Here is a 26,742-nt window from a genome sequence, read left to right as displayed (position 1 = left end):
AAGGGATCCGTGAATCGTGAATGTAAATACTGTAATTATTGCACGTCACCAGCAACAGATTCATCCTACACTTGAAGTGCAACAAAAACAAATGCAATTACTTTCTAAATGAAAATAACTAGTAACTGTAACTACAGTATTTACTTATGAGCACCCCAGGACTAGTCCCCCACTGACTGGAGCCGGAAAAATGTCAGCTTGGATGAACTGAGCAGTTCTGATCTGGCCTGTGAGCTGAGTTTTTTTCCCTTTACTGGCAGGCCCACCGCTGTTTGAGTGTCACTAACAGACTTCTACTTGGTGCCGTGCCAGTCGGAGGTTTCTCACAGGCTTTTGTACAGGAAGCAGAAAAGCTTTTTTGTCAGCAGTGTATTGACGGTAACTGTATCTGCTGCGCTTTTCATTAGAGTTGTGTTTACTTGGCTTGTTTGGATAATTTTTTTAATTTTTTTTGCCCTAATGAGGACTTCTGTAAGTCGTTCAAATTGGTCTAGAATACGCTCCTTAAAGAGAAAAGGCTTTGTGGATGTAACTGTGGGAATAGCAACATTCATTTTGAAATAAGGAACATTTCGAGTGATCAACGATTCGGCATTCACTGTGATAATACACAACACACAGAAAACATTTCAAATCAATAATGCTGCTTTCATTAAGGCAAAGAAATACAAAAACAAAAACATTTTGATAAACTAGTGGTTCTACAATAGTGGGGATACTCTACCAAGGGCGCCACTTTTGACGTTAGAAACCTTTTTTTTAACTGTCTTGAAATAAAGTGCAATTGCACCTCCAATACATTAGGGGGCAGCGGCACTCTCATCGACAGTGTGTGCGCTCGGTGATAAAGCATATTCGCATTGCACATGCATAGCTGAGAGAATGAGTATGGAGTGTAAACACAAAGTGTTGCAAACCCCCCTGTGACCCCATGAACAATATTTAACGGGGATGAGAAGACAGGCTGAGAAAAAAAGGATTAAAAAGGAAAATGAAAGTCTCTGAAAGCTAAGACGATGATGTTTATCAAAGCATAGTAAGTAGCAATCAGCTTTAATTGGACCTCTGTGTTACAAGGAAATGCTGGTGTGGTTGCTATGTTTAAAAATATTGGCAGCAAACAGCATGGAGCAAAAAAAATTGTTTCAATTAGTGAGATGGCAAGGTGAATTCATAACAGATGGGTTCCTAAATTAACAGGACAACCCCACAACTTCAGAAGATAGATAGATAGATAGATAGATAGATAGATAGATAGATAGATAGATAGATAGATAGATAGACAGACAGACAGACAGACAGACAGACAGACAGACAGACAGACAGACAGACAGACAGACAGACAGACAGACAGACAGACAGACAGATAGACAGATAGATAGATAGATAGATAGATAGATAGATAGATAGATAGATAGATAGATAGATAGATAGATAGATAGATAGATAGATAGATAGATAGATAGATAGATAGATAGATAGATACTTTATTCATCCCCGCAGGGAAATTCACAAGATGTGGCAGAAGATGTCATTGAACAAGTTTGACCTGCTTTCAAGTGGACCCCCTATGAACCTACCAGGAGAGCCAGTAAGGAACTTTAATGTCCTACAACAGGGGCGGTAACTTATGGCTCTTTCATGAGTACATATGGCTCGGAGATAAAATTGTATTCTTGCAAATCTCATCTGAAGCATAAATTTGAGAAGTACAAAATTGAGATTAGTGCACGGTTGCTAACATAGGGCTTATACTGTGTAGTTCGGTCCAGTATATAAAGCCCATATGCTCCACTTCAGTTTACAGTTAGGGTTTCACACCAACAGACGTTTCAGTAGTACGTAGCAAGGAAACTTTTACATGGAAGCTCATTAAACAATTTCGCTTCACTGGTAAGACACTTTATGATAAAAACCCACACAACAAACTGCAAGTACTCACAATGCTAGCCAAGCACACACAACAATTTGAAAGGGTGAGCAGTAGGGGTGGGCGGGGCTATGCATACAGCACAGTTCTCTGTGCCCAGCGCCTTCTGCAACAAAGGTAAATACGTCAGTATCTTCGCTTGCAGTATTTTGTGACATTTTTACAAATAAACACTGCTTGCACCGTGTTTTAAATATTATCAAGAGCCTCAACAGTCTTAAATAATTGTGGGAGGGAGGCAAGTTTCAAGTGATATATTTGTTCATATGGACACAGGCATTATTCTTATATCACAATCAAATAAAAAGTGCTACAAAATTAGATTTTGTCTGGAGAGTCAGTATGGCTGAAATTTGTCTTAAAATATCTGGTATGGCTCTCTTTCTCAAAAAAATTAAAAAAATTATGGTATTATGGCTATTTGGGTCTTACCATATTTAATCGTAAGAGGTCTAAGAGGTCAGGAAAGAGGTCTAAATATAGTGGAAGTTAGAGCTCTTGTTGGTGATAGGAATGAGTGGAGAGGTGTTGTGTAAGTATAGTGGGATGTTTAGACGTGTTCTAAGGGATGGGCAGGGAACCTGTACTATACGGCAGGGGTAAACCAGTTAAAGTTGTCAGGTCCTGCTGTTGAACAGAAGAGTGTGTTGTGTCACCGTGATCCGAGTGACATGGTCGGTTTCTTGTGTCCCATTTCATCTGAAGGGACCAAAGCGTGACCAACTTGGGTGCCGAGGTGCCTAACTCGTTTGGGTGTTTGGGCATTTGGGTTGGCCATGGTCCAAAGGTTTTTGTTTGTGTTTTTTGCTACTTTTTCCCTTTTTTATTTTCTTTGTTTTTGTATGTGTTTGTCTTGCTGTCGATCACCCCTCTCGAGGGATATGACCAGGCTGGATAGATAGATAGACATAAATAAGACGTTTTCTGTTTTACATGTACAGACATAATTCCTACAATGTGTAGTTGATGTTTTAATTATTGAGCTAAAGACAAAAAGGGGTAAAAAAGATCTCTATCTAATTGATCGGTTGATAGTTGATTTTAGTTCTTCCTCATGCCATGAGGCTCTTTAACTCTACCCGGCAGAGTAAAAGCCCACAGTAAACCACACCACCTACATTGCATATTACCGAATCTTATTGCAATATGTATTCTGTGTAGCACTATTTAGTTATTCTATATAACACGCTACAGTGGGCATTTGCACGTCACACTGGGTATTTGTATATTGTATTCTTTTTGCTTTATTATTGTATTGTTCTCAGCTCAGGGATGCTGCTGGAAATGTGAATTTCCCTTCGGGGATGAATAAAGTATCCATCTATCTATCTTTATTTTATTTTAGCATTTAGAGAAGCAGCTCGGCTTCCAAAACACAAATTTCAGAAATGAATTACAGCAAAGGCTTTTTAGTGAAAAGGATTGTGGTAAAGCGCTGGCATCTTTCTCTTTGATTGTCACTCAGACATTGTAAGCCGTTGACAGGACGGAGAGGGAGTCTTTGCGTGTCTCCATTAACACTGTGGGCGGAGTTGACCCGTGAGCTGCTCCCATCCCTCATTTTCACCCATGGAGACCTTTACCTTGTTGTGCTGCTTGCCCCTGCTTCTTTTTGTTTTCTAGCAGCTGAAAAAATAAGAGCCTTAAATGCCATCTTTGTTAGGGGTTTTCGCATTCCCATTGAAAGCTGCACTCTATTCAGTTTTCTGACTAATGTTTTCATGAATCCATTCTGTTTTGTCCTAATAGACCAGGGGTGTGAAACTTTTGGCTTGGAGGCCAATTGCGGCCCCAAAATGATAGTTTGAGGCCTCTGCCTTAATATGAAAGTTGTGTGTACTAAATGTCACTGTATTGTGTCATGCACAAGCAAAAAATCGAACTATGGAGACTCAAATTGACCAAATGGGACCTTATTACTTCTAAGAACAGAAATAGGAAGAAAAAGAAAGAATTCAAGCTGAAAAAAAGAAAATGGGAAAATAACAAAAGAAAAGAAGATTTGAAAGAAGCAATAAAAAAGAAAGAAGAAAAGACGAGGAGAACAGGGTAAAAAGAAAGAAAAAAAACCCAGCATTTTTGGTTGCACTACACCAGGGCTCTCCAACGTGGTGCCCTCTAAGGATCGGATCCAAAAATAGCTGACCAGTGCTGGGTCATTGGGTGTTTCGTGTAAAAAAATGAGTGGTTGACTGTGTCTATTTAACCCTACTTCCAAATATTAACCTGGTAATAAAATAGTTTACAATAGAAGACAGACGCTTTCCTACTTACGATCGAGTTAGGTTCCGGATCATTGTTCGTAAGTTGAATGTGTTCGTAAGTTGCTTCAGTGCTATATTTTGTATGGAATGTATGTCTTCTTTACACTTTACACCAACCATATTGAATGGATGCACAATATATTAAACATTAACGATGTTAAGGATCTCAGCGCGCTGGAGATTTAGTACAATATGTTTACACAAGAACAAGGAAAAGGAAGCAGATTTCTCCTTCGGGGTGGAAGCTGGGTGAGCTCTCACAGCGCCACACACCTGTATCGGCGGAAAGAAGCACTACAGTACTGTTTTGTACTCGAATAAAGCTGCACAATATAAAATCGAACTTACAGCAATGTCTGGATATTTTTCGAAAAATGTTCGTTTGTACCGTTGTTCGTAACTCGAATGCTTGTAAGTAGGAGAGCGTCTGTAATAAGATGATAGGTTATTTTTTTAAATTAGGCATATCATGGGTGCTTTTTACGGTAATTGGTTAACAAAAAGCAGCTCTCAACTTGAAAAAGCCTGGAGACACCTGCACTACACAGTACAGCAACAATGAGTGGGCAAATATTACACATTGTCCCTTTAAGGACAGCTGAATTTTTTTATTAGCTCCAGTGGACCCAAACTCAATTAGGTTTAAGACCCCTGTAATAAACAATTATTTTTGTTGTTTTTTTCAGGAGAGGTAGAAAAAACAACCTCATACTTCGGACACAGCTGTCGGTCAGAGTCCACGCTTGCATCGGTGAGTACAGTAAAGCCACTAGTCAAACTTTGCATTTATAACCTCACAGTATTGATTTTTTTGCTGCATCACTAGTGCAGTATTGAGCCTCCCATTACTTTCTCAATTACCGGCAGCTTGTCTTATTGCTCTTGCATACAATGCGCAATGGCAGTTTTTTGGAAACTGTCTCATCTTAATTCAGGTATAAATGACTAAGATTTCAGAGACACTCTGCTAATGTAGCACAGATTGGAAGCATTGTCTGTGTTTAGAGTTTCTATGTTGTGTCACTTTGTTTTATTGGGTCTCCCGGTGTCTGAATAATGGGAGGGTCCTTTGTTAAAGGCGCTGAGTAAAAACACATGCAGACTTGCCCGCTCGTGACATGCATATACACACACACGTACACGTGTAATGAACCTATCAGCAGCTGCTCAAGCTTTTAATAACAACAACGGCCATGTTTAGGCGCATGCTCCTGTTTTACAGATCCTTGCGCTTGTTTTCTACTTTTACAAGCACAGCGGTGTTAATTATTTGCTACTTGTTTACAATGTCAGCAACAAACAAATGGAAGAACACACACAAATGTGCCGTTTCCTTTTTCCAATACTCTATTATAGTGTTTCTTAACCTGTTTTGCCAAGGCACACTTTTGTCAATAAAAAATTTGATGCACACACCAACATCAAAAGTGCTTGAATTTTTTTCCTAGCACCAGTTTTTTATGTTTTTTGATGCTTAGCAATTACCAACCAATTAAACGGAAAGTCCTTCATTTCTTCATGGTCGATTGAAGAATTGGGCACGCCTGACCTACGTAAATGGTTTTATTGAGACCTTTGGGGATGAAAATTAAAAATCTTTGTAAAACTTTGTAATATTACAACGCTGGATCCTTAAGGGTATCAAAATCTCCGGTCAGGTAGTTGTACTCCTCGTCAAAATGTTTAAACCACAGCAAGAAAACATAACTTGCATGATTGATTGCTTGTTACAGTATATAACATAAATAATAATCCTGAAAGTGTTATTATTTAGCCAAGGTTTTGTAGATTGTGAAAGTTCTTAACCTGTGGTTTGGGCTTAAATACAAACGCCCTATTTAGTATAATTGCTAGTCTGAACAATTACACCCAATAACTATTAACTATGTTAAAGTCAACAACAATAAAACATTTCTACCAATTTATGGAAAATATAAGAATATGTAATTTTACAATGCTGGGTCTTATTGGGTTAAACTATCATGTCGCCTAAATTGACAGCATAACAGTTATTTGTTTTGTTAATTATTTTCCTGCAAGTTTGGATTTTACTATTTTTCAACTTGTTTTACAAGTTTTACTATATTTCTATCCTGTTTTTTTTTTCAAGAAAAACAACAACTACATTCAACTTAAAACAGATTCATCAAAAAATAAGTAAAGATATTTCCCTGTACTACCTCATGAGTAAGAAATAAAAATGTCTGCTACCACAGACTGAAATTGATGAATGTTACAGTACTAAGCACTGTAAAAAAAAAGATTCAGAACAATGGCATGTTTCTTTGCAAGGATGAAATTTACTGAGGCTCACTAGACAAGATCCCGCATCTCACTAGTATACTCTGGCACACTGGTTGTAGAACAGTGCTGTATTATATACAGTGTACATACTTTTGTCAGGACAGAAAGTGTGACCGATTAGAATCAGATTATCTGCGAATCAAGTAGTCCAGAAACTAGAAGAAACCTGGTAGTTCCTTCACAGAGCCTGATTCGGTTATCCTTCTGTTGCCTGGCCGAGCTTAGCAAAGCCTGCAGAGAGGCAGACAGATTTGCTGCTCTTCCCTAAGTAGATGATGCGCGTCTTTCTCTTTAAGTTGACAACCACCTGTTGCCCTTCCATAGTCCTGCCCTGAGACTACTTGTGAGGCATGCTGATTTATTTCTTACAGCCAAGACAGTCATTTACTGTATTAGTCTGTCCAGATATTTGAGCCTGACTTTATCAGCCTTGAGGGTTTAGTCTGAAGCCCCATGAGCATTACGAGGTGATTTTCCGCCTCAACACAGATGATCATTGCGAGTTGTTATAGTTCTTACAAGACAAATGGTGTTTGCTGGAGGTATGGTATGGCATTTGTTCTTTATTGAACCATTGAGCATATCCTTGCTGCCTGTCAAGACTCTTGAAAGACAACATTTCTTAAATGGTATGAATCAAAAATGCTTCTAGAAAAAAAAAGATCTAATTTTGAGGAACATTATTGGTGTTCTGAACTGCCATTTAAATCTACAGTTTAGTTCCAAAGGAAATGTATAATGCCAATTTAGCTCTTATGTCCAAATTATATTCCTACACATCACTTAAAATATATCTTTCGTATGCACTCATGAGATATTCTCACATTGATTGATTGATTATTGACATTTTTTAATTTCCACTTCTCATCAGATGCAAGGATACAATCAATTCAAGATCAACAGCTCTGATAAACAATTGACAAAACAAAATTAATTGCTTGAATTTTGAATAGCCACGTTTTGAATGTTGTATAAATTGACTCAGCAAATAACTGAGAAAGATGTATTCCTTCACCATAGGAAGACTTCTGAAAATATCCAATATTACCTCATCATCACTACGATTATGTCTCATACACACCTGCCTACATAATATAACTCAAACATGTTCCGGCCAACATCTTAACCAAAAAACAGCCCAGAAATAAAATTCAAGTCAAGTCAAGTCATGTTTATTTGTTTAGCCCTTAATCACAAGGAGTCTCAAAGGGCTGCACAGACCACAGATTATTGCAAACCACAGACTATCATTACACCATCCACTGATCTAAAACCTGCATGAGGGCAAGGAAAAACTCAAAAACCTCAACATGAGGAAAATGAAGAAACCATGAGAAGGGAACGCACATGAGGTAATCCCTCTTGCAGGATGACCAGGCTGCAAGGGATGTTGTGATAACAAATTATACACCAATATTGTCAACAGGAAATATAGGTCAGTCATTAGCTAGACAATAGAAGTGTGTTTTAAGGCGAGATTGAAACAGTTCCACTGAGGTTGCAGATCAAATCTCAGTGGGCAGAGCATTCCACAACACCGGGGGCCGAATAAAGAACGCTTTTGAACCTGATGTTCTCTACTTGGCTCTTGGGATCACTAAAAGAGAAAAGTTAATGGTATGTTTTTTACCAACTTAACTTTAATAGATACAATGTTGCTCAAGTAATTTGTTGGAAATATGGTAAAAAAGTAAAATTTCCATATGTTTACCCAGACGGCGGAGCGTCCATCTTTTACATTGGGCGTACAACTTACACAACGTCTTTGCCCGGGTGGCCGACAACGTTTTGAGAAAGGGAAAAAAAAAAAATCTTTAGGTTTTGTTTTTTTTTTTCCAAATAAAACGTTTGCTTTATTCCAATTTCGAAATCTTCGTTCGGTTTGGAAATTTCGGAATTTCGGTTTGTGTGGCAATTTGCATACTCGGCAGCCAATCAGAAGCCTGCATTAAATAACTTTGTGCTTCCGGACTTTCCCCAGCGTTATAAGGTTGTGCATTTGCATATCATTTTCCAAAGTAGACACACTGAGAACACAAGAAAAATCGATAAGTCGTTAGTAATCAAACCAAAACATCAGCCCCAGAAGAAGTATTCTAAAGAAGCTAACAAAATTTATGACGCTTCAAAACGTAAATGTACATTAAACGCATCGTGAAAGAGGAGTTCAAGTGGCTTGTAGCAGACGACGCAACGCAAACATTGCATGAATGAAGATGAGTTAATACAGGTACATACTGATGGCAGATGGAAAACAGCGATGTCATATCCATGCAATTAATGTTATAAGTAGATTTATAACAAACTTATTTTTAAAGTGTCGTTCTGTCATATATTCTGATTATCAATCCTTAATACTTTGCAACAATGTTGTTTTTTTTTGCGAATTATCGTCTTATTGTGTTTCAAGTTGTGAAAAATGGGACAGGCAACTTTATGGTTGGGCAGGCAACATTTCAAAGTTGTCTGCCCTGGTGTCTGGTAACTTTTTGTCATGAGTTCCAGACACTGGTTTACCCCTTTAAAAGTTTAAGAGGAAAAGCTATAATTATTTTTTAAGGCAGCAAATATTTACCGCGAACAAAGCAGAAGAGAGCTGTGTTAACTTCAAAGTTACCATGGTGACCTGTCCAAGGAGGTATTATTTAAGGAGAACCTTAAATATAGCTCAATATTTACAATATCTATTGATCATAGTGCCCCCTTTTGGGCTCCACAATTCTCAAATTTTGGCTTAATAATAATAATAATAATAATGCATTTTATTTAAAAGCGCCTTTCAGGCCACCCAAGGACACTGTACAGACAATGAAAAAATACAATTTAAAAAGTTGTAAGCGAAGTAATAAATAAAAGCAAGACATAAAATCATAAAAACATAGGAAATGGAAAAGCTATGTGTTGTAGGCAGTCCTGAACAGGTGTGTTTTTAGACGGGACTTAAAAGTGGAGAGAGGTGTGCAGTTTTGGAGGTCCGGAGGTAGATTGTTCCAAAGCTTGGGAGCAGCGCAACTGAAGGCTCTGGCTCCCATGGTGCTCAGATGGGCAGGGGGCACTGACAGTCGGAGGGAGGACGAGGATCTGAGGGAGCGAGTGGGGACGTGCACCTGGAGAAGGTCGGACAGGTAAGGAGGAGCCAGGTTGTGAATGGCCATATATGTATATAGGATCAGCTTGTAGCTGATGCGATGCTGAATAGGAAGCCAGTGTAGCTGTTGGAGAACGGGGGTGATGTGCTGCTGGGAAGATGTTTTTGTGATGATGCGAGCAGAGGCGTTTTGAACCAGCTGAATTTTATGGAGGGACTTTTGAGGAAGGCCGAAGAGGAGAGCATTGCAGTAGTCAAGGCGGGATGTGACAAGACTGTGGACGAGAATAGCAGTAGTGCGGGGGGTGAGGGAAGGGCGGAGTCTGGTAATATTGCGGAGGTGGAAATAAGCAGTGCGGGTGATGGTGTTGATATGTGAGTGGAAGGTAAGCATGCTATCCAGGATGACACCCAGACTCTTGACCTGGGGGGAGGGGGACACTAAGGAGCTGTCGATATTGAGAGAGAAATTGTTTACTTTGGATAAAGTGGATTTGGTGCCAAGAAGGAGGAATTCTGTTTTATTGGCATTTAATTTAAGAAAGTTTGTTGTGAACCATGTTTTGAGTTCGGAAAGGCAAGAGGTGCTCCTTACCCTCAGTCTCGATAGTGCTTGACAGTTTAAAGCTGAAATGCTTTAGGATTCTCTTTTCAAGTGCAGCTTTGTCTGTCAACATATGTTCTCGACCGAAGACCGACAATCCTAATAAGAGTCGGCATATTCAAAGTGGATTAGCTGCCTTGTCTTTCACAACCTCTTCTAATGCGAGCTCGAGACATGATTCAATGTGGCAAATTGATAGTTTTGATCTGCATGATGACATCTGAGAATTCTAGCTGACAATGACACTAAAAATAGAATTCAGTGAGCAGTGTATTTCCTTTTGTTCCTTGCAGCTGATGCATTCTGTGAAGTGTGGCCCTTGTCATGTTTTTGAACGGGTTGTTTATGTGCATGATTATATGTAACCAATTTAAGTCCTGAGCCGCTCTGGTAAGGAAAATTGGAGTCGTTTTATACGACGTGAGCTTCAAAGGCCTGTGAGGGCGAAGATTTGTTTTTACGGTTGCTGTTTTTTTTAATGTCCGGTTTGAGATAATGTCAAGCAATTGGTCTGAGTGGCAAAGATTCAATGTTTTCCACGCACTGTGCCAGACTGGTGCTAAGATTGTTGCTCTTGCAACCACCAGCTGTGGAGATGTCTGTAAAAAAAGATCAGTTTGGAAAATATGAAGTTGCTTCGAGAGCAAGACTGCGATTGCAAATAATAAATTACCATAGATCCCAGACTACCGAGCGCACTTTATTGAAAGAACAAAACTCAATTTTGTCTCTGTGCAAGCTGCAACGGATTTCAAATCACAGACTTAAACAGTGATTAAGTAATTCACGTGCATTTCATACATTTTTAGCCTGGTGCACACCTGACGCCAACCTCGTATGAAATTTGGTTTCAATACCTTTTAGCTACAGAACCCCAACAGCACCTTTCCCCACACACCTTACGCCGTTTCCAGCTGCTGTTCTGTTCTGAGTTGTTCACGCTACATGGTTTCAGAGAATCTGACCATTAAAGATGGCGATTACAAAAAGGAGCACATGCTACTGCGGCGAAAGAAAACACGAATGAGAGCTACGTCGCATAAATTGTGAGCCCCATATTACTACATGACAATGTTACGACAACCATACTGTGGAGAATAGTGCCAAATTGCGACACTGACGTGTCTTATTGTATTGTTGTCGTTGGAGGTTTCTGTGGAAATAGAAGTTATATTCGCCTGTTATTTATTGTTGCTCCTCGAAGAATAAAGGACGTCGATGATATGGAAAGACAAGTGTAGTGTTTTTGATAAATAACTTTCACTACTGATCAATTAATCCCGTGATTTTATGATCCTCTGTTCCTCTGTTCCCCCAAAATAAAAAAAACGAAGCCACACAGTTCTTAAATCCGCACTGTTTAAAATGTAGGAAGAATAGTGGCAGCTTGTAGTCCAGAATGTACTGTATTTAAATAATACAAGAATTCCGTGTGTTTTTTCTACTGTGCACGTATGATTGCTCGATTTAAATACAAGTTGGATATTGCATAAGTTTCCATGCTTTATCAGGTCTTTTCATCAAATGTGTTTCTGCGACAAGAACACGCAAGTGTGCAGGCCTGCTTAGTCGAAAACATGCATATCACATGGCAGCTCAGGGGAAGATAAAATATTCTATTGCTTGGACTTGCCTCTTAGAGACCCAAAATGGGATTAGAGTCACCCTGGGAGGCCAACCCAAACAGCTTCATGCCAGAGAAAGGAAATGTGAGGAAGCCAATGTCTCATTGCAACGGGAGAGTGAACCAACTCTTGATCCTCAAATCAGCAGAGGGATCACTTGTATCACACACCTCATACTTTTTCCCTTTGCTGTTATTGTGTTCTGTCCTGTTGGCCATTGAGCCAACAGCCCCATGCTGTACAGTAACAAGCAATAATCAAGCCATTGGTGTGTGTGTTTGTTTTTTTACTGATTTGGTGCTATCTCACACTGTGAAAAAGTACAAAACAATTTTGGACCTTTTCTCTCATTTTAAAGGTGGGGTGTGTCATTGAGGTGTCTTTGAAGCCCTTACGTGTAATAGATAGATAGATAGATAGATAGATACTTTGTTCATCCCCGAAGGGAAATTCACATTTCCAGCAGCATCCCTGAGCTGAGAACAATCGAGAACAATCGAAAATAACACGGGAGCTGCTGGAGTGGCTGCCATTCGTGACGGCGCCGGAAGAAAAGATTCAATTTGAATCATGTACAAACAAACAAACAATTAAATCATGTACAAACAAACAAACAAACACAATATTCATGTTTCAATAAGTGGAGTGTTAATAAAATGGGGGGAAAATAATTTCTGATATAACCAGGTAAAACTAATTTTAAGTTACCTGTCCAAATGAATGTTGTGCCATCTCACCTTTCCCACTCTCTCTCCTCTCACCTTTCCCACTCTCTCTCCTGCAGTTGACTTGCTGCTGCTCGCTCCTGAAACTAATACTTACCTCTTTGTGTATTGTGCAGTCCCTTCTGCTACAGAGCAAACGTTTCTGTAGGCCTTCAAAAATGAGTCAACATGGCAAAAATTCACCAGAACCGGCACTTCAGTATTTGTCTTAACCTTGATGGGTGTGGGTGGCCACCGAGTCCAACAACGACTCAAAATTGTGACATGTCATTGGATTTAGCGATGTGTAGTTAAAATGAAGAAGCATGTTCTTCATGCTCAAATTATCTGAACATCCGTTAGTATGTTACATCTTTACTGAAATTAACAAGCATGTCGAGCATGCATTGTTCGTATAACGTACAAATTAATTCAGCCCCTTGTTCACTTTTAGTTTAAATTGCCTTTCAAGATGATGTGTATGTTTTTGATGTTTCGTTTTATCAAATATATTTCCCCCGAAAATGTGACTTTTACTCTGGTGCGACTTGTATATGGTTTATCCTTTTTAATTATGCCATTGTTTTAGCTGGTGCAACTTATACTCCGGAGCGACTTTTAATCCGGAAAATACGGTACGGGGTCATTTGTAACATGCAACATACTTTCAAAGTATGGTTATTGGCGCTAGTACTCTAGGAGGTAAATTCATTTTTAAATGAAGTAACTATTTACCGTTTTCCAGTAACACCCCACACTGGTCACATATTTGTTTGTCTTGATAACCTTAAAACGTGTCGTTTTTCCGAAATCGTACCCAGCATTCATGGGGGTGGCTTCCTCCACGTCGACGCCCTTGAGCTTGCGCACAAGCTTCTCGCTACTTCGCCGAATAGACTCTCGCAGTTTGGTAAAGGAACCGCTTCGCCTCAACGGGACGTCCTGTTGCCCCGATGGATCCCTGGTACCCGCCCAGTTGGGTCGTTGTGAGTGGTTTTCTTCTTCATAGGGGGGCATGACAGAAAATGATTGAGCAGTACTACCTTAAACTAGAAATAAGTTTGAAAAAAAGGAAAAGATTGAAAAAAAAACATTTTTTTGTGTTGCAAAAAATTCTAGACATGTTTAAACTTCATTCGCACTGGAGGAGTTAAGCTGTTCCAAAAAAAAAAATCCCCTTGTAATACCAGTGCCCTTGGAACAAAACATTTTACCAAAAAAATAGATGTAAGTCTTGGTCTTTTTTTAATGCAGTTTAAATGCAGTACAAGGCCGGGAGAACTTCAAAAGTGATTTGTCTAAGGACAATCACATGCTCATGTTCTCACACACTCATCCAAAGGCATTCATGTTCTGAGATGCCATCTGGTTCCAGTTGAAAAGCCTCTCGGCTCTTTTCCTCACCCGTCCAAAGAGGAGGGACCTGTGTACGTTTCAATCCAAAAAGGGATTTTGGTTCTCTTGCTGTGGACAGTAGGGGATGAACAAGCAGACCGACCTAGGGCCTAGGCTGTCAACATTTTGGACAATTCAAAAGACGTTTCCATCAGGCTGTTTGGCTCGTTTCATCATTTGAATTGGAATTATGCTCTGTCTTGATTTTCTCTTGTCAGCATAGTACAAGAAAACAGAACAGTGATTATTATGTGAGCCATTCAAATGGTTGTACCTCTAAGACAGCTGCAACTCTCTTTTTAGGATCTCATAGATTTCTATTCTCGGACGGCGAGGACCGACTGGTTTGAAAATAGACTGACCTCACAGGAAATTCACTAAATTCCTGATGCCCACCACATTGCTACTTAATGTATGAAAACAAGGTGCAAAGTGATGAAAAAAGGTTTAACCCCAAGGAAAATTAAGATATTTTTTCTCTAATGTGTGGTCATTATTTTGTAATTAACCGCAGTTTACTCATTCATTTAAGTTTATTAAGTTTGATCATTTGAGGTACGTGAGACGTTTATTTTGTTTTCAAAAATGAAGTCCTACAAAGAAGGTTGCACAAGGTACCAATTTGTTATTTTGACTATTATAGCTCGCTGTTGTTTGCAATGCAAAGTTTCCATTACTGTCCTTATTTGCTCATAATATTGTTGTTCTTTAATTTCCACACCCTTTGGAGAAGGTCTTATTTTGTAACATAGGAGATTTAATATAAAGAAAGGGTTTAGGGGGTATTTGGTTTTTATTTTTTTTTTCCCAACAGGGTTAATATGGGTGCTTAAAATCCTTAAAAATGTTTGAATTTTAAAGTGTTCTCAAGGATTTAAAATTGCTTGAAAAATGTTTGTAAATGCTTGAAATTGTTGCCATTTTTTTCCACAAATCTGTTTTCAAAAAAGGCACTGACAGTGGTCTTTGGTGACTTCGCTTTGCTTTGCTTCTTCCCTCATGATTAACTGCAGCTGGCATTACTTTGTATAGCATTCTCCCAAGAAGCGTCGTTGCCCCACTCAGGCATCACCCAAGAAGACAGGTGCATGTTTCACTTAAGCAGGGCACTATGAAATTTCTATTTGTGCAAGGATTAAGTATCAATTAACGGCCATGAAAAAATTTAGATAGCATTTCCCAGTGGTAAATTATAATGGAAAGAAAAGAACTTCCTGAAACTAAAAATGTAAGCTAAATATATCATTCTTACCCACTACCTATTTGGGGAGAGATTTGTCTCAAAAACAAATCAATTTGTGATTTACTATTGAAAAGTATTTGTCTTGGTAAATGTACACGCAAAATTAAAAGTTGCCTATGTAAATTGCTGATATGTTTTTTGACTGCAAAATGAATGATTGACACTTAATCATTTTTTTTAAAGGTACTGGATAAATTATAGAATTGGCTTTGAAAGTCCTTAAAAGTTCTTGAATGTGGCCATGATGACGGTGTACAGTCCTTTTCTGTTCTCCTTGCAAGTTCAAAATTAATGTATGTCTCCTCTCCTTATTTTGAGTGGCTACTAAACTATAAACATATAAATATTTTTTATGATAAATTATATATTTTTATAATGGAACATTTTCTTGATGCCAAAACTCATTCACACCCTCAATGTGCTGCAGGACAAGTCTCGCCCTCAGGGAGTTTCTGTGTTCGTAGCTTCTGCCTTAGCATAAGTTGCACTATTTCAACTATGCTATTCAGAAGTGAATCTGGTCATAAAGATGACTACAGCAGTTCGAAGGAAGCCACCTTCACAAAACGGGTGGGACTATGTGAAGCAGAGCATCGTAGGAAAGAGTGCAGCTGTGAGATGTGGACAGGTGTGTAACCTCAGCAACCACAGGCTTTAAACAACTGTCCGCTCACTGGAAAGAACACCAGAGCGGTTTGTTTTCCTTGCACCATCGTGTATTTTAACTCTGCAGAATATAGTTTATTGTTTTTTAATGTCAGGGTTTGCGGTGTTATCGGGCGAAGGCTGGAGTGCCTCAGCAACCAACCAGTGTCCACCCACTAATGGCATCCTTCATGCGAAAATGAAAAGTAGTAACTCTCAGGAAAATCATGATCTTTCAACGTTTGATTGACATGCAAACTAGCTTTACATATGTTACCATATCACTCAAGTAGGAGAATATAGAGTTGACGTTTAATGTTTGCTCACTATTGTTCTCATATCAGTATTACGATTCTTTGGCTGACCCATTAAGGTACACTCCTGTACTTATGGTAACTATGATGGGAAGCGGCTGTAAAAATGTAGCTTTTAAAGATTTACGATCCATCATGCCTTATTTTTGCATTTGATTTATGGTTGGCTCTAGAAAATGTTGCAAAAGAACTGCAGAGGCAGGAGAGTAAAAACCCTGACAGAGTTCAGTGTATGGATGGCACGAAGCCAAATCTTCATGTGATGTTGAGTTCCATTCCACATCCTACCTTTCTAACTTTCTTTACGCTTTGATGTTGGCCTAATTATACAGAAACGGAAGGTTTCCGTTTGATCAAGACAAAAAGCACAATAAGACCAAATACATGTTTTCTATTTGGCTTAACACTACTGTCGTTCATGCATCCTTATGTGAAGGAATGTTGTTATTTCTTCTCTTGCTTTGGATGGACTGGTGTTGCCTCAGCTGGCTAGCTTTGACTCATTTACACTGTTTTTTTTCTTTCAAACGTGATTTATTTGAATTTTGCCACATGTATGTGATGAGCTTGAGCCCATTGCTTTTGTTTTGTTTTTAAGAACCTGAATGACGTAATTCATACTGTCATCTCCCTATTATAAGTACTGCCTTTCTATTGTGACTCTGCTTCATTTTCTGTTAAAGTCCTATTTGATAATTTACTCCATTACCAAGACATTGAATCATTATAAGGAAAACAAACTGTGGAACACTATTCACATTAAGAATTGTAAAGTTATCGATTTTAACGCCCACTATACAGTTTCTATTATTAACTCATTAATAAGATATAAATATGTTTTCAGAAGCTTTTTCCTTGAGTGCCAATTGAGTTTTATTGTAAACACTATTATAAAGGTATTTTACGCAGCTCAGCAGTAAGTATCAAGCTTGGGGAAGGATTTCAGTATCATAAAAACACCACTAGATGGCAGGAGTGGCTTTGATCAGATCTTTGTCCACACATTGAGGAGGCCGCCACTTCCTACTTTTTTCTCCTGTATCCGGTGATTAAGACTTTCTAGGCTCCCGCTAAGTAGGCGTAGTAAAGCAAAGTGGTGAGAATTATGAATACATAGATAAGGACAGACAGAAGCTTCAACAGAGCTTTTGTTTTTTCTAAAAAAGAAAATTAAAAAAAGATGACCAAGCCCCATCGTCATTGTCGGGGCAGAGAGGTGTGGTGTTGTGTGCATATCCGCAGGAATGCAATCACCTTGGTGACCGAAATCGTGTTATAATAATAATAATAATAATAATAATTTCCTTTGTATTGTCATTCTTTTGTAAGAACGAAATGTCGATACACACCAAGATTCCAGAATCATCAGGCCCTAAAAAGTTATTGGAAAGTTCATGCACATGTTTAGTGTTCTTGCAATAAAACGTCATTTGAGATCCATCCTTTCACACAAAACTATTTTCTCAGAAGTTGTCTTGGAAAACATTCTTTTTAGAAAGCTTAGCAATGATCAACTGTTGTTTACCAAACAATGCTTAACACTAGGAACATACTGTTTTCATGAAAAATGTGGGTTGAACCTTTTTTTCGATATGTCCTATGCCTATATGGCTCCAGAACTACATTTTTCCACAGGCCTTTAAATAGAGGTCAAAAAAGCAAAAATTGTCTGGCACCGGCTCTTCCGATTTGAGAGAATCGTCTGGCATCGAATGAGTTAAGTGTCCAGTGTAGCATTTTCTTTAGCAGAAACAGTGAAATACAATACAGTGATGGCTACCCCATAAATAACCACTATGATTTTTCTTCTTCTATGGTTCTAAGCACTTGGCAAGTAACTTTGGGTTAGCATTACTGCCACCCATGCTAGAGTCTGGCATCTGATACTGCTTTAAAAACGTATATGACAAATGAATCTGGTTTTCTTTCTCGAACTTCTCATGCAAAATGGCCGAGATCCTTCCACGAAAGCTTGTGAACTGTAATCAATGCTGCGTGTACCAGGTATTCATTTCAGTTTATCAACTGCAAACATGTCCAAGGTCAAGAAAGAACTCTGGCTGTTATTTTTAGAGGTGACGTAAGCTTCTATTGCAAGCCAGGAGTGGGATAAATAATATTTATATTGCAGAGCCTATAATGAAACATAATATCCTTTTTTTCTGTGTTATTCTCTTAACTCCTTGGCAGGGATGTCATTCTTTTCCCATAAAAACTATGAGGTGAATGAGAGATCTGGAGAATAAAATGTAAAATAACGAAAGTTTACTGAAGAAAAGTATTTCTAAGTGTAATGTCTTTTCGGCCAAAAACCCCAGTGAGGATCTTTAATGTTTTTTGCTAAAAAAAAAAAAAAAATCCAATCTCATCAACAGATACATTTATTATATTTTCATAATGTGTATTTTTTCAAGAAATAAAATAATAATTGAGAAAGAAATTCTACAATTGCTGATGAAATATATATCTGCTAATTTTATTTCTATTTCTATTGTACATTATTTTTATTTAAATATGTTTGTATTAGTGATACACATTTTTATTTAGTTATATTTGATTTTTCCTTATTTTCGTCATCGTGAATTGTATTAGAAGCTAAATTATCTGCTATAATATGGTTAATATTTTACAAGGTAAAATAAAATAAATATGAATAAATAGTACAGTTAAATGTGATAAATAGCTCTTTAAATACACTAATGCTTCCATAAGACTTAGAAATAAAGTAAATATGTACTCAAATGAGAAAATAATGGGAAGAATGTTAACTACATAAACCCAACACTGATTTGTCTCCAAATCATTTGCACACATATTGTTAAGATCTGCAATTATTTTTGCGATTCACGCAAGATCTAAAAATCAAATGTCATGACAATTGCACACGCAAAACTGAAAATCGCATATGTAAATTGCAGCTACATTTGTGGCATTGCAAAACACTCGATTCACAATGGATTTCCTCATTTAATGTTACAGGGGAAAGAAAGAAAAATTAGTCTTGAAAGTGCTTGAATTTGGCCATGAAAAAAGTGTATGAACCCAGTCCAGTCCAGTCAGCACTGCAAGATGGACAGCAAAGCCCCCATAAAACAATCAAGTTAAAGTAAAGGGCTTTGTGGGTGGTGCAACGAAAGTCGTCTCAATTGGTGGCAATTAAAAAAAAAATGTTTTTCGTACCATCTCTTCATTGAAAACAGAGAAACAAAAGAAAAGAGAAAAGGCTGCCCCATTCCTCGAAGCATCAGACAAGAGCACACATAATTTGTCCCCAGTTGCTCGGCTTCAAGTGTGAGTTAGAAAAATCGATGCTATGCATTCTGTTCAAGTAGATGTTGAGCAATTTGAATGAACACTATAACTTGATAAGGACGTTTGTGAAAAAACACATCTGCATTGGCTGGGATTCTATGTGGTCAAGTAAGCATCAATACATACAAAAAGACAGCGATCTGGTGCTCGCTGGCCAGTAGGAGCAAGAAGCCCTGGCGAAAGAAGCGTGGTCGGAGATCGGAACAAGTCGGGCAGCTGGGACGGGAGACTGAGCATGATCGGAGATCGGAACAAGTCGGGTAGCCGGGACGAGCGAAAGTCAGGGATCGATACAGGAAACAGAATCAGGATACGGGTAGCTGGGACAGGAGAACGCAGCTTGGATCCGGGATCAATGCAGGAAACAGAATCAGGATACGGGTAGCCGGGACAGAAGAACGGGTTTTGGATCGGGAATAGATACAAGAAACAGGTCGGGATCAAAACGGGAGCCAGAGTTAAAAATGCTTGCCTTGCATGCGATGAGGTTTGCAGGGGACTGACCAGGAGTGAAGAAGAATGACGTATTTAAATAGGAGGAGGACTAATTAGAGAACGAGTGGCAGCTGGGGAGGAATGAGTGGGCGCAGGTGAGGGCAATTGGCAGATCATGATAGATATTTCTTTACGAGCAGACATTTGCAGCTAAAATAGTCATTTAACATGTTGACCTTAAAGTGTGTAATTCTGAGTCGTATCATATTATTTTCATTAAAAAAAATGCTTCTCGTTCAAAAGTAAAAACATTTCTGAGCGACGCCAAACTAGTGAACTGTAGTGTGAGTTTGTGTGTGTGTGTGTGTGTGTGTGTTCATATATATTCACATATGTGTGTGTGTGTGTGTGTGTGTGTGTGTGTGTGTGTGTGTGTGTGTGTGTGTGTGTGTGTGTGCATGCACCTGTGAGTTGTGCAGTGCGATGAATGCGACCCTGCTATTTGCACACACATATAAAAATGTCATTACGCTAACCAGGAAGTATGAAAAGGGCGTTCAATTACATTTTAAATTTAAAAAAAATACAATGATACTTTATTCCCTAAAAAAATAATCTCCAAACTTTCTAGTATACTGACCATAAAGAAAAAAGAGAATCACCTTGTTGTTTTCTTTTTATCTGATGGAGTTGCATATTCTATTTACTTTTCAGAATTCATTGAATCAGATGACCACAGCCCATCTGAATAATTTATGCACATCTTGTGCCTTATTTGGTACAACAAGTGCAAAATCTGCAGCATCTCATTAAACCATTTATGTATCAATACCACTCCTGCCCCAACTTTCCACTCATGTGGCTCTTTGCACTTCACTGAAGAACGCAGCAACAGCTGTGCTCTACTTGGAAAAAGTATCAGTGTTGTCTGGTGACCAGAATTATACCTTTTGCCTGTGGGCAGTCTTTAGTTCAAATACATTTCTTCGCTCGAGTCATCAATGGTCAAGTCTTATTTTTTTCGATTTGATTCCTATACTGAGTTAGTACGGTCGTCAAAAATATATCTGTATTTTGATTTGGGTAGTTTCCATTATCCATACTTTTGTAAAAAAAAATGTTATGGACATTTGATTAGAAATATACAGTGGCTGCAAGGCTTTCTCCACTGGCCCAAGAAATCATGTGAATCCTGTCATGTGAATTATATTTTGTCCATGAATAAATTACTTGTTGCCAGATTTAGAAATATACCTGGAGGCCCTGTGGCATAACATTAGTGTCAATAAAGCTTTTGGTTTAGCCGATCAGACTTTGAGTTTGCGGAGCACTGCCTTTTTGGAGGCCTAATGAAATGTCAGCAACTATGATTGGCTAGGGGGGTAACCGAATTATCACATTCAAAAAGTGAAGAAAAAAATCTCTTTGTCTACTTGTTCTGTTGAGCAGACTTTTCATCCTAAAATTAAATAAATACGAGACAGGCTCAACTTTCATCATTTGCTCGATATAAGAGAACTTCTTGATAGACCTGAAACACAGGGACAATCTGTACGAAAGAGTAATTGAAATGTTGACGAAAGAAAGGAGATTGAATTTTGTGCTTAAATAACAACTTTTGGTGAGTAAAACCTTTGTATATTGCTAAATAATTGTTCTATTTCATGAGGTTACTCTTTTATATGTGTCTCAACTGTCGCTGCAGTAGATGTTATACAGCCATAAATCGGTTTTTGAGGGTTGGATTGATTGAGATGTAGCACTTCTGAAGGCTTAGGTGTAAAATGCACGGCTCGCTAATGGAAGTATCAAATATCACCATTGTCCTCTCTCAAATCTGTCAATGAAGCCACACTTAATCTTTTTCTATGTTTTCTTCTGGGAAGGCAAGCAAGCCACTTTTCAATAAAAAAAACAAAAAAAATACAAGTGAAAAAGTCATATTCATCAAAAAAAGGCAAAAAAGCATTTTTCTTTTTAAAAACAATTACGGAAACATAGCTTTACCAATCATGCTTTTCAAAGTGTAAAAAGAATGAGAACCACTGTTAAACCCTTTAACCTCGCATTATAGACAAATGAGGCACTATGTTATTTTTGTGGCCTTTTCTACATTTGACATGTTTTTGGAGCTTGTTGCGGCAGGAATGTTTTGTTTGATTAAACAAATTTTAAGTAGAACACTTTGCTTGTCTTTACCTGGACATCTTACATGGCTGTATAATGCCAAGGCTTTTTCCAGACTTGACATCCGTTATTAGCAAATCTGCAGTTTGCAGCAGTCAGCTACTTTAGCGTCTAAACGATTGCATATCACACCGACTCCCTCCTCTCTGTAATCCTTCCGAGCCAGTATTACATTTGCTTAGACACACTCTTTTTTTCCACCTCTCTGGCAATTGTGAGCTGCTTACGACACTGAACAGGATGCAGGGTGCTGAGAATAGATGGGTTGAAATGCAAAGTCCATGTTTAAATGTCCAGTACCATCAGTTCTTGGACAGATTTTACTCTCTTAGATAGCCAGTTAACTAGGTCAGGCCAATCCAAAATTATAAGCCACTTTTAGGACCCTCTTCACATCTCAATGGATTATACTGAAGTATCTCACCTGACACATGGGATGCCTTTGTTGGGGTCTTAGCAGTACTGTCTTTCAATTTTCAAATGATTATCTTGAATTCCGTACTATAAGACCCTACTTTGTGGCTAGATGTTAAACACTGCGGCTTTAAACAAAGAGGAAAACAGAAAGCTGCTCTTTTTCTCAATGCTTGCACTCTAAATACAAAACACCGCTGTGACGCCTGGAAACATTAAAGACACCCTTCGAGAGGAATTTGTCCATGTTTTTGCCAACATTATTCATATAATACAGTACAGGAGCAAAACGGGAATACTTTATTTAACATTAACAACAAACTCAATAGTTCAACTTTTTCACCCACAAAGCAAGCCCTCCATTAAACATTCCAATTAAACAGCACTGGTTATTTTAAAAAATGCTACACTTCTCTTTCCGTACCATCTGCGTCAATGTGAAGTCGCTGTTCTTCGAGGAACGATAACAAGCGAATGCAATCTGTTCTATTGCCACCGACAACCACCAGACAAAAAGACATGTCTGTGTTGCAATCTGGCAATATTCTCCACAGTTTGGTTTCCCTGGTGCTGGCGTCTAGAAATATAGGGCTCACATTTTACGCAAAGCAGTCAGCATTTGTGTTTTCTCTGGTGCAGTAATAATTATGTGCTAAATTTTATAATCATCATATCTGATCTGAGAACACCTAACGTAAACAACTCTGAGTTGTTGGCGTTCTGCAGCCATAGGTATTGACTCCAAATTCCAGACACAATTGATCCCCTAAATGTAAGAAATCAACGCAAATTAGTTCACCTTTATGACTGTTCAAGCCTGTGGTTTAAAATCCTTTCTTCTTAAATTTTTGCATGTGGCTTTTTCTCAGGTGTGCTATGTAGTCCAGAATTTACTTTGAAGCTTTTTTAGAGAATCACAATATCCATAATTAGTGAGCTATTGCTAGAAAAAGGTCAAATCACTTCTCATTTGGTCCTGGGTTGCTATCTTGTGCTTCTGAGCACCGAACGAATGGTTGAATCGAGCGGCTTGGCACAGGCAACCCTACATGATCCTTAGGGAGGCTACTGAAATCCCTTTTGACTCGGGGATTACAATGGAGGAAAGCTGGAGACTACGAGTGCAAAGGGCACGGTCAGTTGGAGTGAGTGCCTAGAGGACTGGCTCCTGTCACCGTAGATTGATTAATGAAAAAAGTGACATAGACACAACTTCTGCAAAATGCAACTGAATACTAAAAGCATCGGGTCATGCTATTTGTCATTTGCAAAAGATGCAATATTTTAGTAACCCTGTGTTTTAAAACATCAACTGATCTTCTTTGAACGTCTGAAAGAGCTCGAAGTTGAATTCAGTCTTAGCTCCCTGCGGAAAGTGTTTTTAATGAAAGATTATCATTTCATTATGCATCTGGGGAATATCTCATATGTCGTCTTTATGGTGTAATATTATATTAATTCGCTTCGTCAGTACTTTTTAAGTGCCCTGTGTTTCTAAATTGGGAACATATTTTTTTAAGTTGCGAGAAACACACAGAAGAATGTTACCCCCCTTTCTCCTAAAATATTGTGCACTCTGTGACTCTGCACATAGCAAGGACACGCTTATATCCTCGCTACTGCGGCAGACATCAGCCGGACTTCCCATTTTCCTTAATGTTCAATAGAAAATATCATACACATGTGTTAGGACCTGCAGTATGAGGATTACATTTCCGTTGGACAAATGCAAATATTCTGGTCTAAAAACAACGTCTGGATTTCATGACTCTGTGTTGACTAGTACAAATAATTGGTTTATTATAGGCAATGCATTCATTAATAATTAATCAACTTTAATTAATTAGCATTTCTATTCAAATTTCAATTCCCAAAATGACCAATTAACAGAAATAATTCGATTTGTTACCCAGCCCTACCTTTGACCTTACATTTGTATTTGATTACATTAGGGCTGCACGATAAACCAAAATCCGAACCGTTATTGCGATGTGATGTAGTGTGATTGCACACAATGACTTTTTAAATGTGTGTGCAGGATACTGCGTTTTTTTTTCAAGGATTTATCGTTCCAGTTAGTTACTTGGGTGATCGAGTGTTTGGCCAACAATAATTGTCACAGTTCAGGTTTTCACAGCGCCGGCCAATCAGAGGCACGTTTTAATGACACTAGTCAAAAAAGACAAGGCAAAGTATGCATGCAGTGTGTGTTGTGATTGGCTGTTGCAAGCTGTCAGTCAAACAGCCCTTCCACACCTGGCCACCAAAATAAACGTGACAACTAGTAGATTTGGTGGCTCTTTGCATTGAAAATGAATTATTCAATGAATCGGACTCTGAGGAATGTCAGAAAAGCGCAAAGAAATGCTGATCACCAGGAGGTGCTTTGTGGATTGTTATCGTGTCCGGGAATCGACTGAAGCGGCGTTGGAAGGGAAAGCTAACAGCTAGGCTAACAACTCTTAAAGCCAAATGGGGTTAGCCATCATCGCTAGATCCATTACCCATGAAATGAATGACCTGGAGCTACAATTCATAGGAAACAACTACATTCTTGAATTCTGTATCTAAATCATCGCAGAAGGTGCCAGGGACTTTGCTGAAGTTACGGTAACCCAATTCTAGCGTGCAGCTAGCCAGCCGCTTTGTAAATCGCTTTCTTTCACCGAAAAGAAAATCCCTCCAATTTTGTTGTACTTTTGTATAATACAAATAAAGACAGTTTATTCAACTGCAATTCTGTTTTTATTTGTTGATCCATAGTTATTTCATTACTGTCGTATACACTCAGTCAGTAATAACGTCATCTTGAGGTAAGTTTGCCTGTCACTGCATGTAAGTTCTCCCAAAAAACAAAACTAGTACAGAAAATTCCCCTTTCTTTTAAAATCCAAAATCGTATCAAAATTGTGTTAAGGTTTTTTTCCAAAATTGTGAAGCCCTAGATTAGATAGATAGATAGATAGATAGATAGATAGATAGATAGATAGATAGATAGATAGATAGATAGATAGATAGATAGATAGATAGATAGATAGATAGATAGATAGATAGATAGATAGATAGATAGATAGATAGATAGATAGATAGATAGATAGATAGATAGATAGATAGATAGATAGATAGATAGAGACTTTATTCATCCCCGTAGGGAAATTCACACTTCCAGCAGTCTACCCCGTTGTTTATTAACAGATGAACATGATGCCCTAGGGGTGCTTGTAGCGGAGTGGATGACGTCACGCCAGTCCAAAAGTTCGGCATTCCTGGGGCAGATGGAAAACTTTTCTTTGTGAAAATCCAGGGATACACCACCTCGTGTTAGCAAGTCCACCTCCTCTCCGATTCCCCCCGGCTTTCGTGTCTCTGTTTAGCGGCGTTGAAGTCGGATTGCTCCGGGTAGCTCCGGGTGGCTACACGTTAGCGTCCGGAATGCTAAACGTGAGCCACGTTTCCGCAAAACACAGCAACTGCGCTCCCTGTGCGCTTCGATGTTTTCCACCCGCACTCGATGATCTTATTTGGTCGTGAGTTCGCATTTACCATGATTACGGATGGTACCGAAGACTTATACCGCCGCTAGCCGCTTCGCTAGCTCCGGCTCTCCTTCCACGATAGGCCCCTTCATCACGCCGGCACGAGAATTCTTCAGGGCAAGGAGTTGAAATTCCTTGAATACACGCATTTTTTTGTGCGCTAAAACCCATGTCCCATAGGATAGAAGTAATCCATAGTGTAGTTGTCAAAACGGGAAGAAAAAACACCGAAGATAGGAGCAGACAATAAAACAATAGGGCAGCTGCTGGAAAAGGCAGCTGCCCGTGGCAGCGCCGCTTTGATGTAATGTACATTCTTTTTTTTGTTTTTTGATGGTGTTAGCATGCTATTAAAGTGTCAACATCCGTTCTCCTAGTTGGTAAAGAACGAGGACCTTCATTATTTACTTATGGAAATGTGGCTTTTTATAGATGTAATCATGAAAATAAAGTGTGACATAGACTTTACACCCATCAATGACATTGAATGAGTCAAGAGGCTGCATCAGATAGGGGACTGAGGTGGAAAACAGTATGTTAGCATCCAGATTCCAGAGTTAAAGTGTGAGCTTACCTGTTTTTATTAGTAATTCAGTTGTGGTCCCAAAAAGAAAATTGATCAAGGAGAGCCTTTTGAGTGTCACACGTTAGTCTTGAAAACTAAGGTGTAACTTGTATATTGCTGTTTTCTGATATCACCAAATGGCAGTTGATCTCTGTGAGTATTGTCATATTTATAAAA

The 26,742-nt window shown here is 38.6% G+C and overlaps 1 protein-coding gene across 4 annotated transcripts in view; it reads left to right on the top strand.

The window, feature by feature from the left end:
* Positions 1-26,742, top strand: part of fhod3b (formin homology 2 domain containing 3b) — a 167,018-nt gene that overhangs the window by 17,461 nt on the left and 122,815 nt on the right. For all 4 annotated transcript variants that reach the window (XM_088326107.1, XM_088326106.1, XM_088326108.1 and 1 more), the window contains exon 3: positions 4,881-4,945. In XM_088326107.1, coding sequence (XP_088182233.1) covers positions 4,881-4,945 — 65 coding nt within the window. The remainder of the gene's footprint in view (positions 1-4,880; positions 4,946-26,742) is intronic.

The sequence above is a fragment of the Urocampus carinirostris genome, chromosome 2 (genome assembly GCF_059441175.1).
Source record: "Urocampus carinirostris isolate Australia breed hairy pipefish chromosome 2, RoL_Ucar_1.0, whole genome shotgun sequence".
NCBI lineage: Eukaryota > Metazoa > Chordata > Actinopteri > Syngnathiformes > Syngnathidae > Urocampus > Urocampus carinirostris.
Note: the sequence above shows the minus strand (reverse complement) of the source record. Positions and strands in the feature narration are given on the sequence as shown.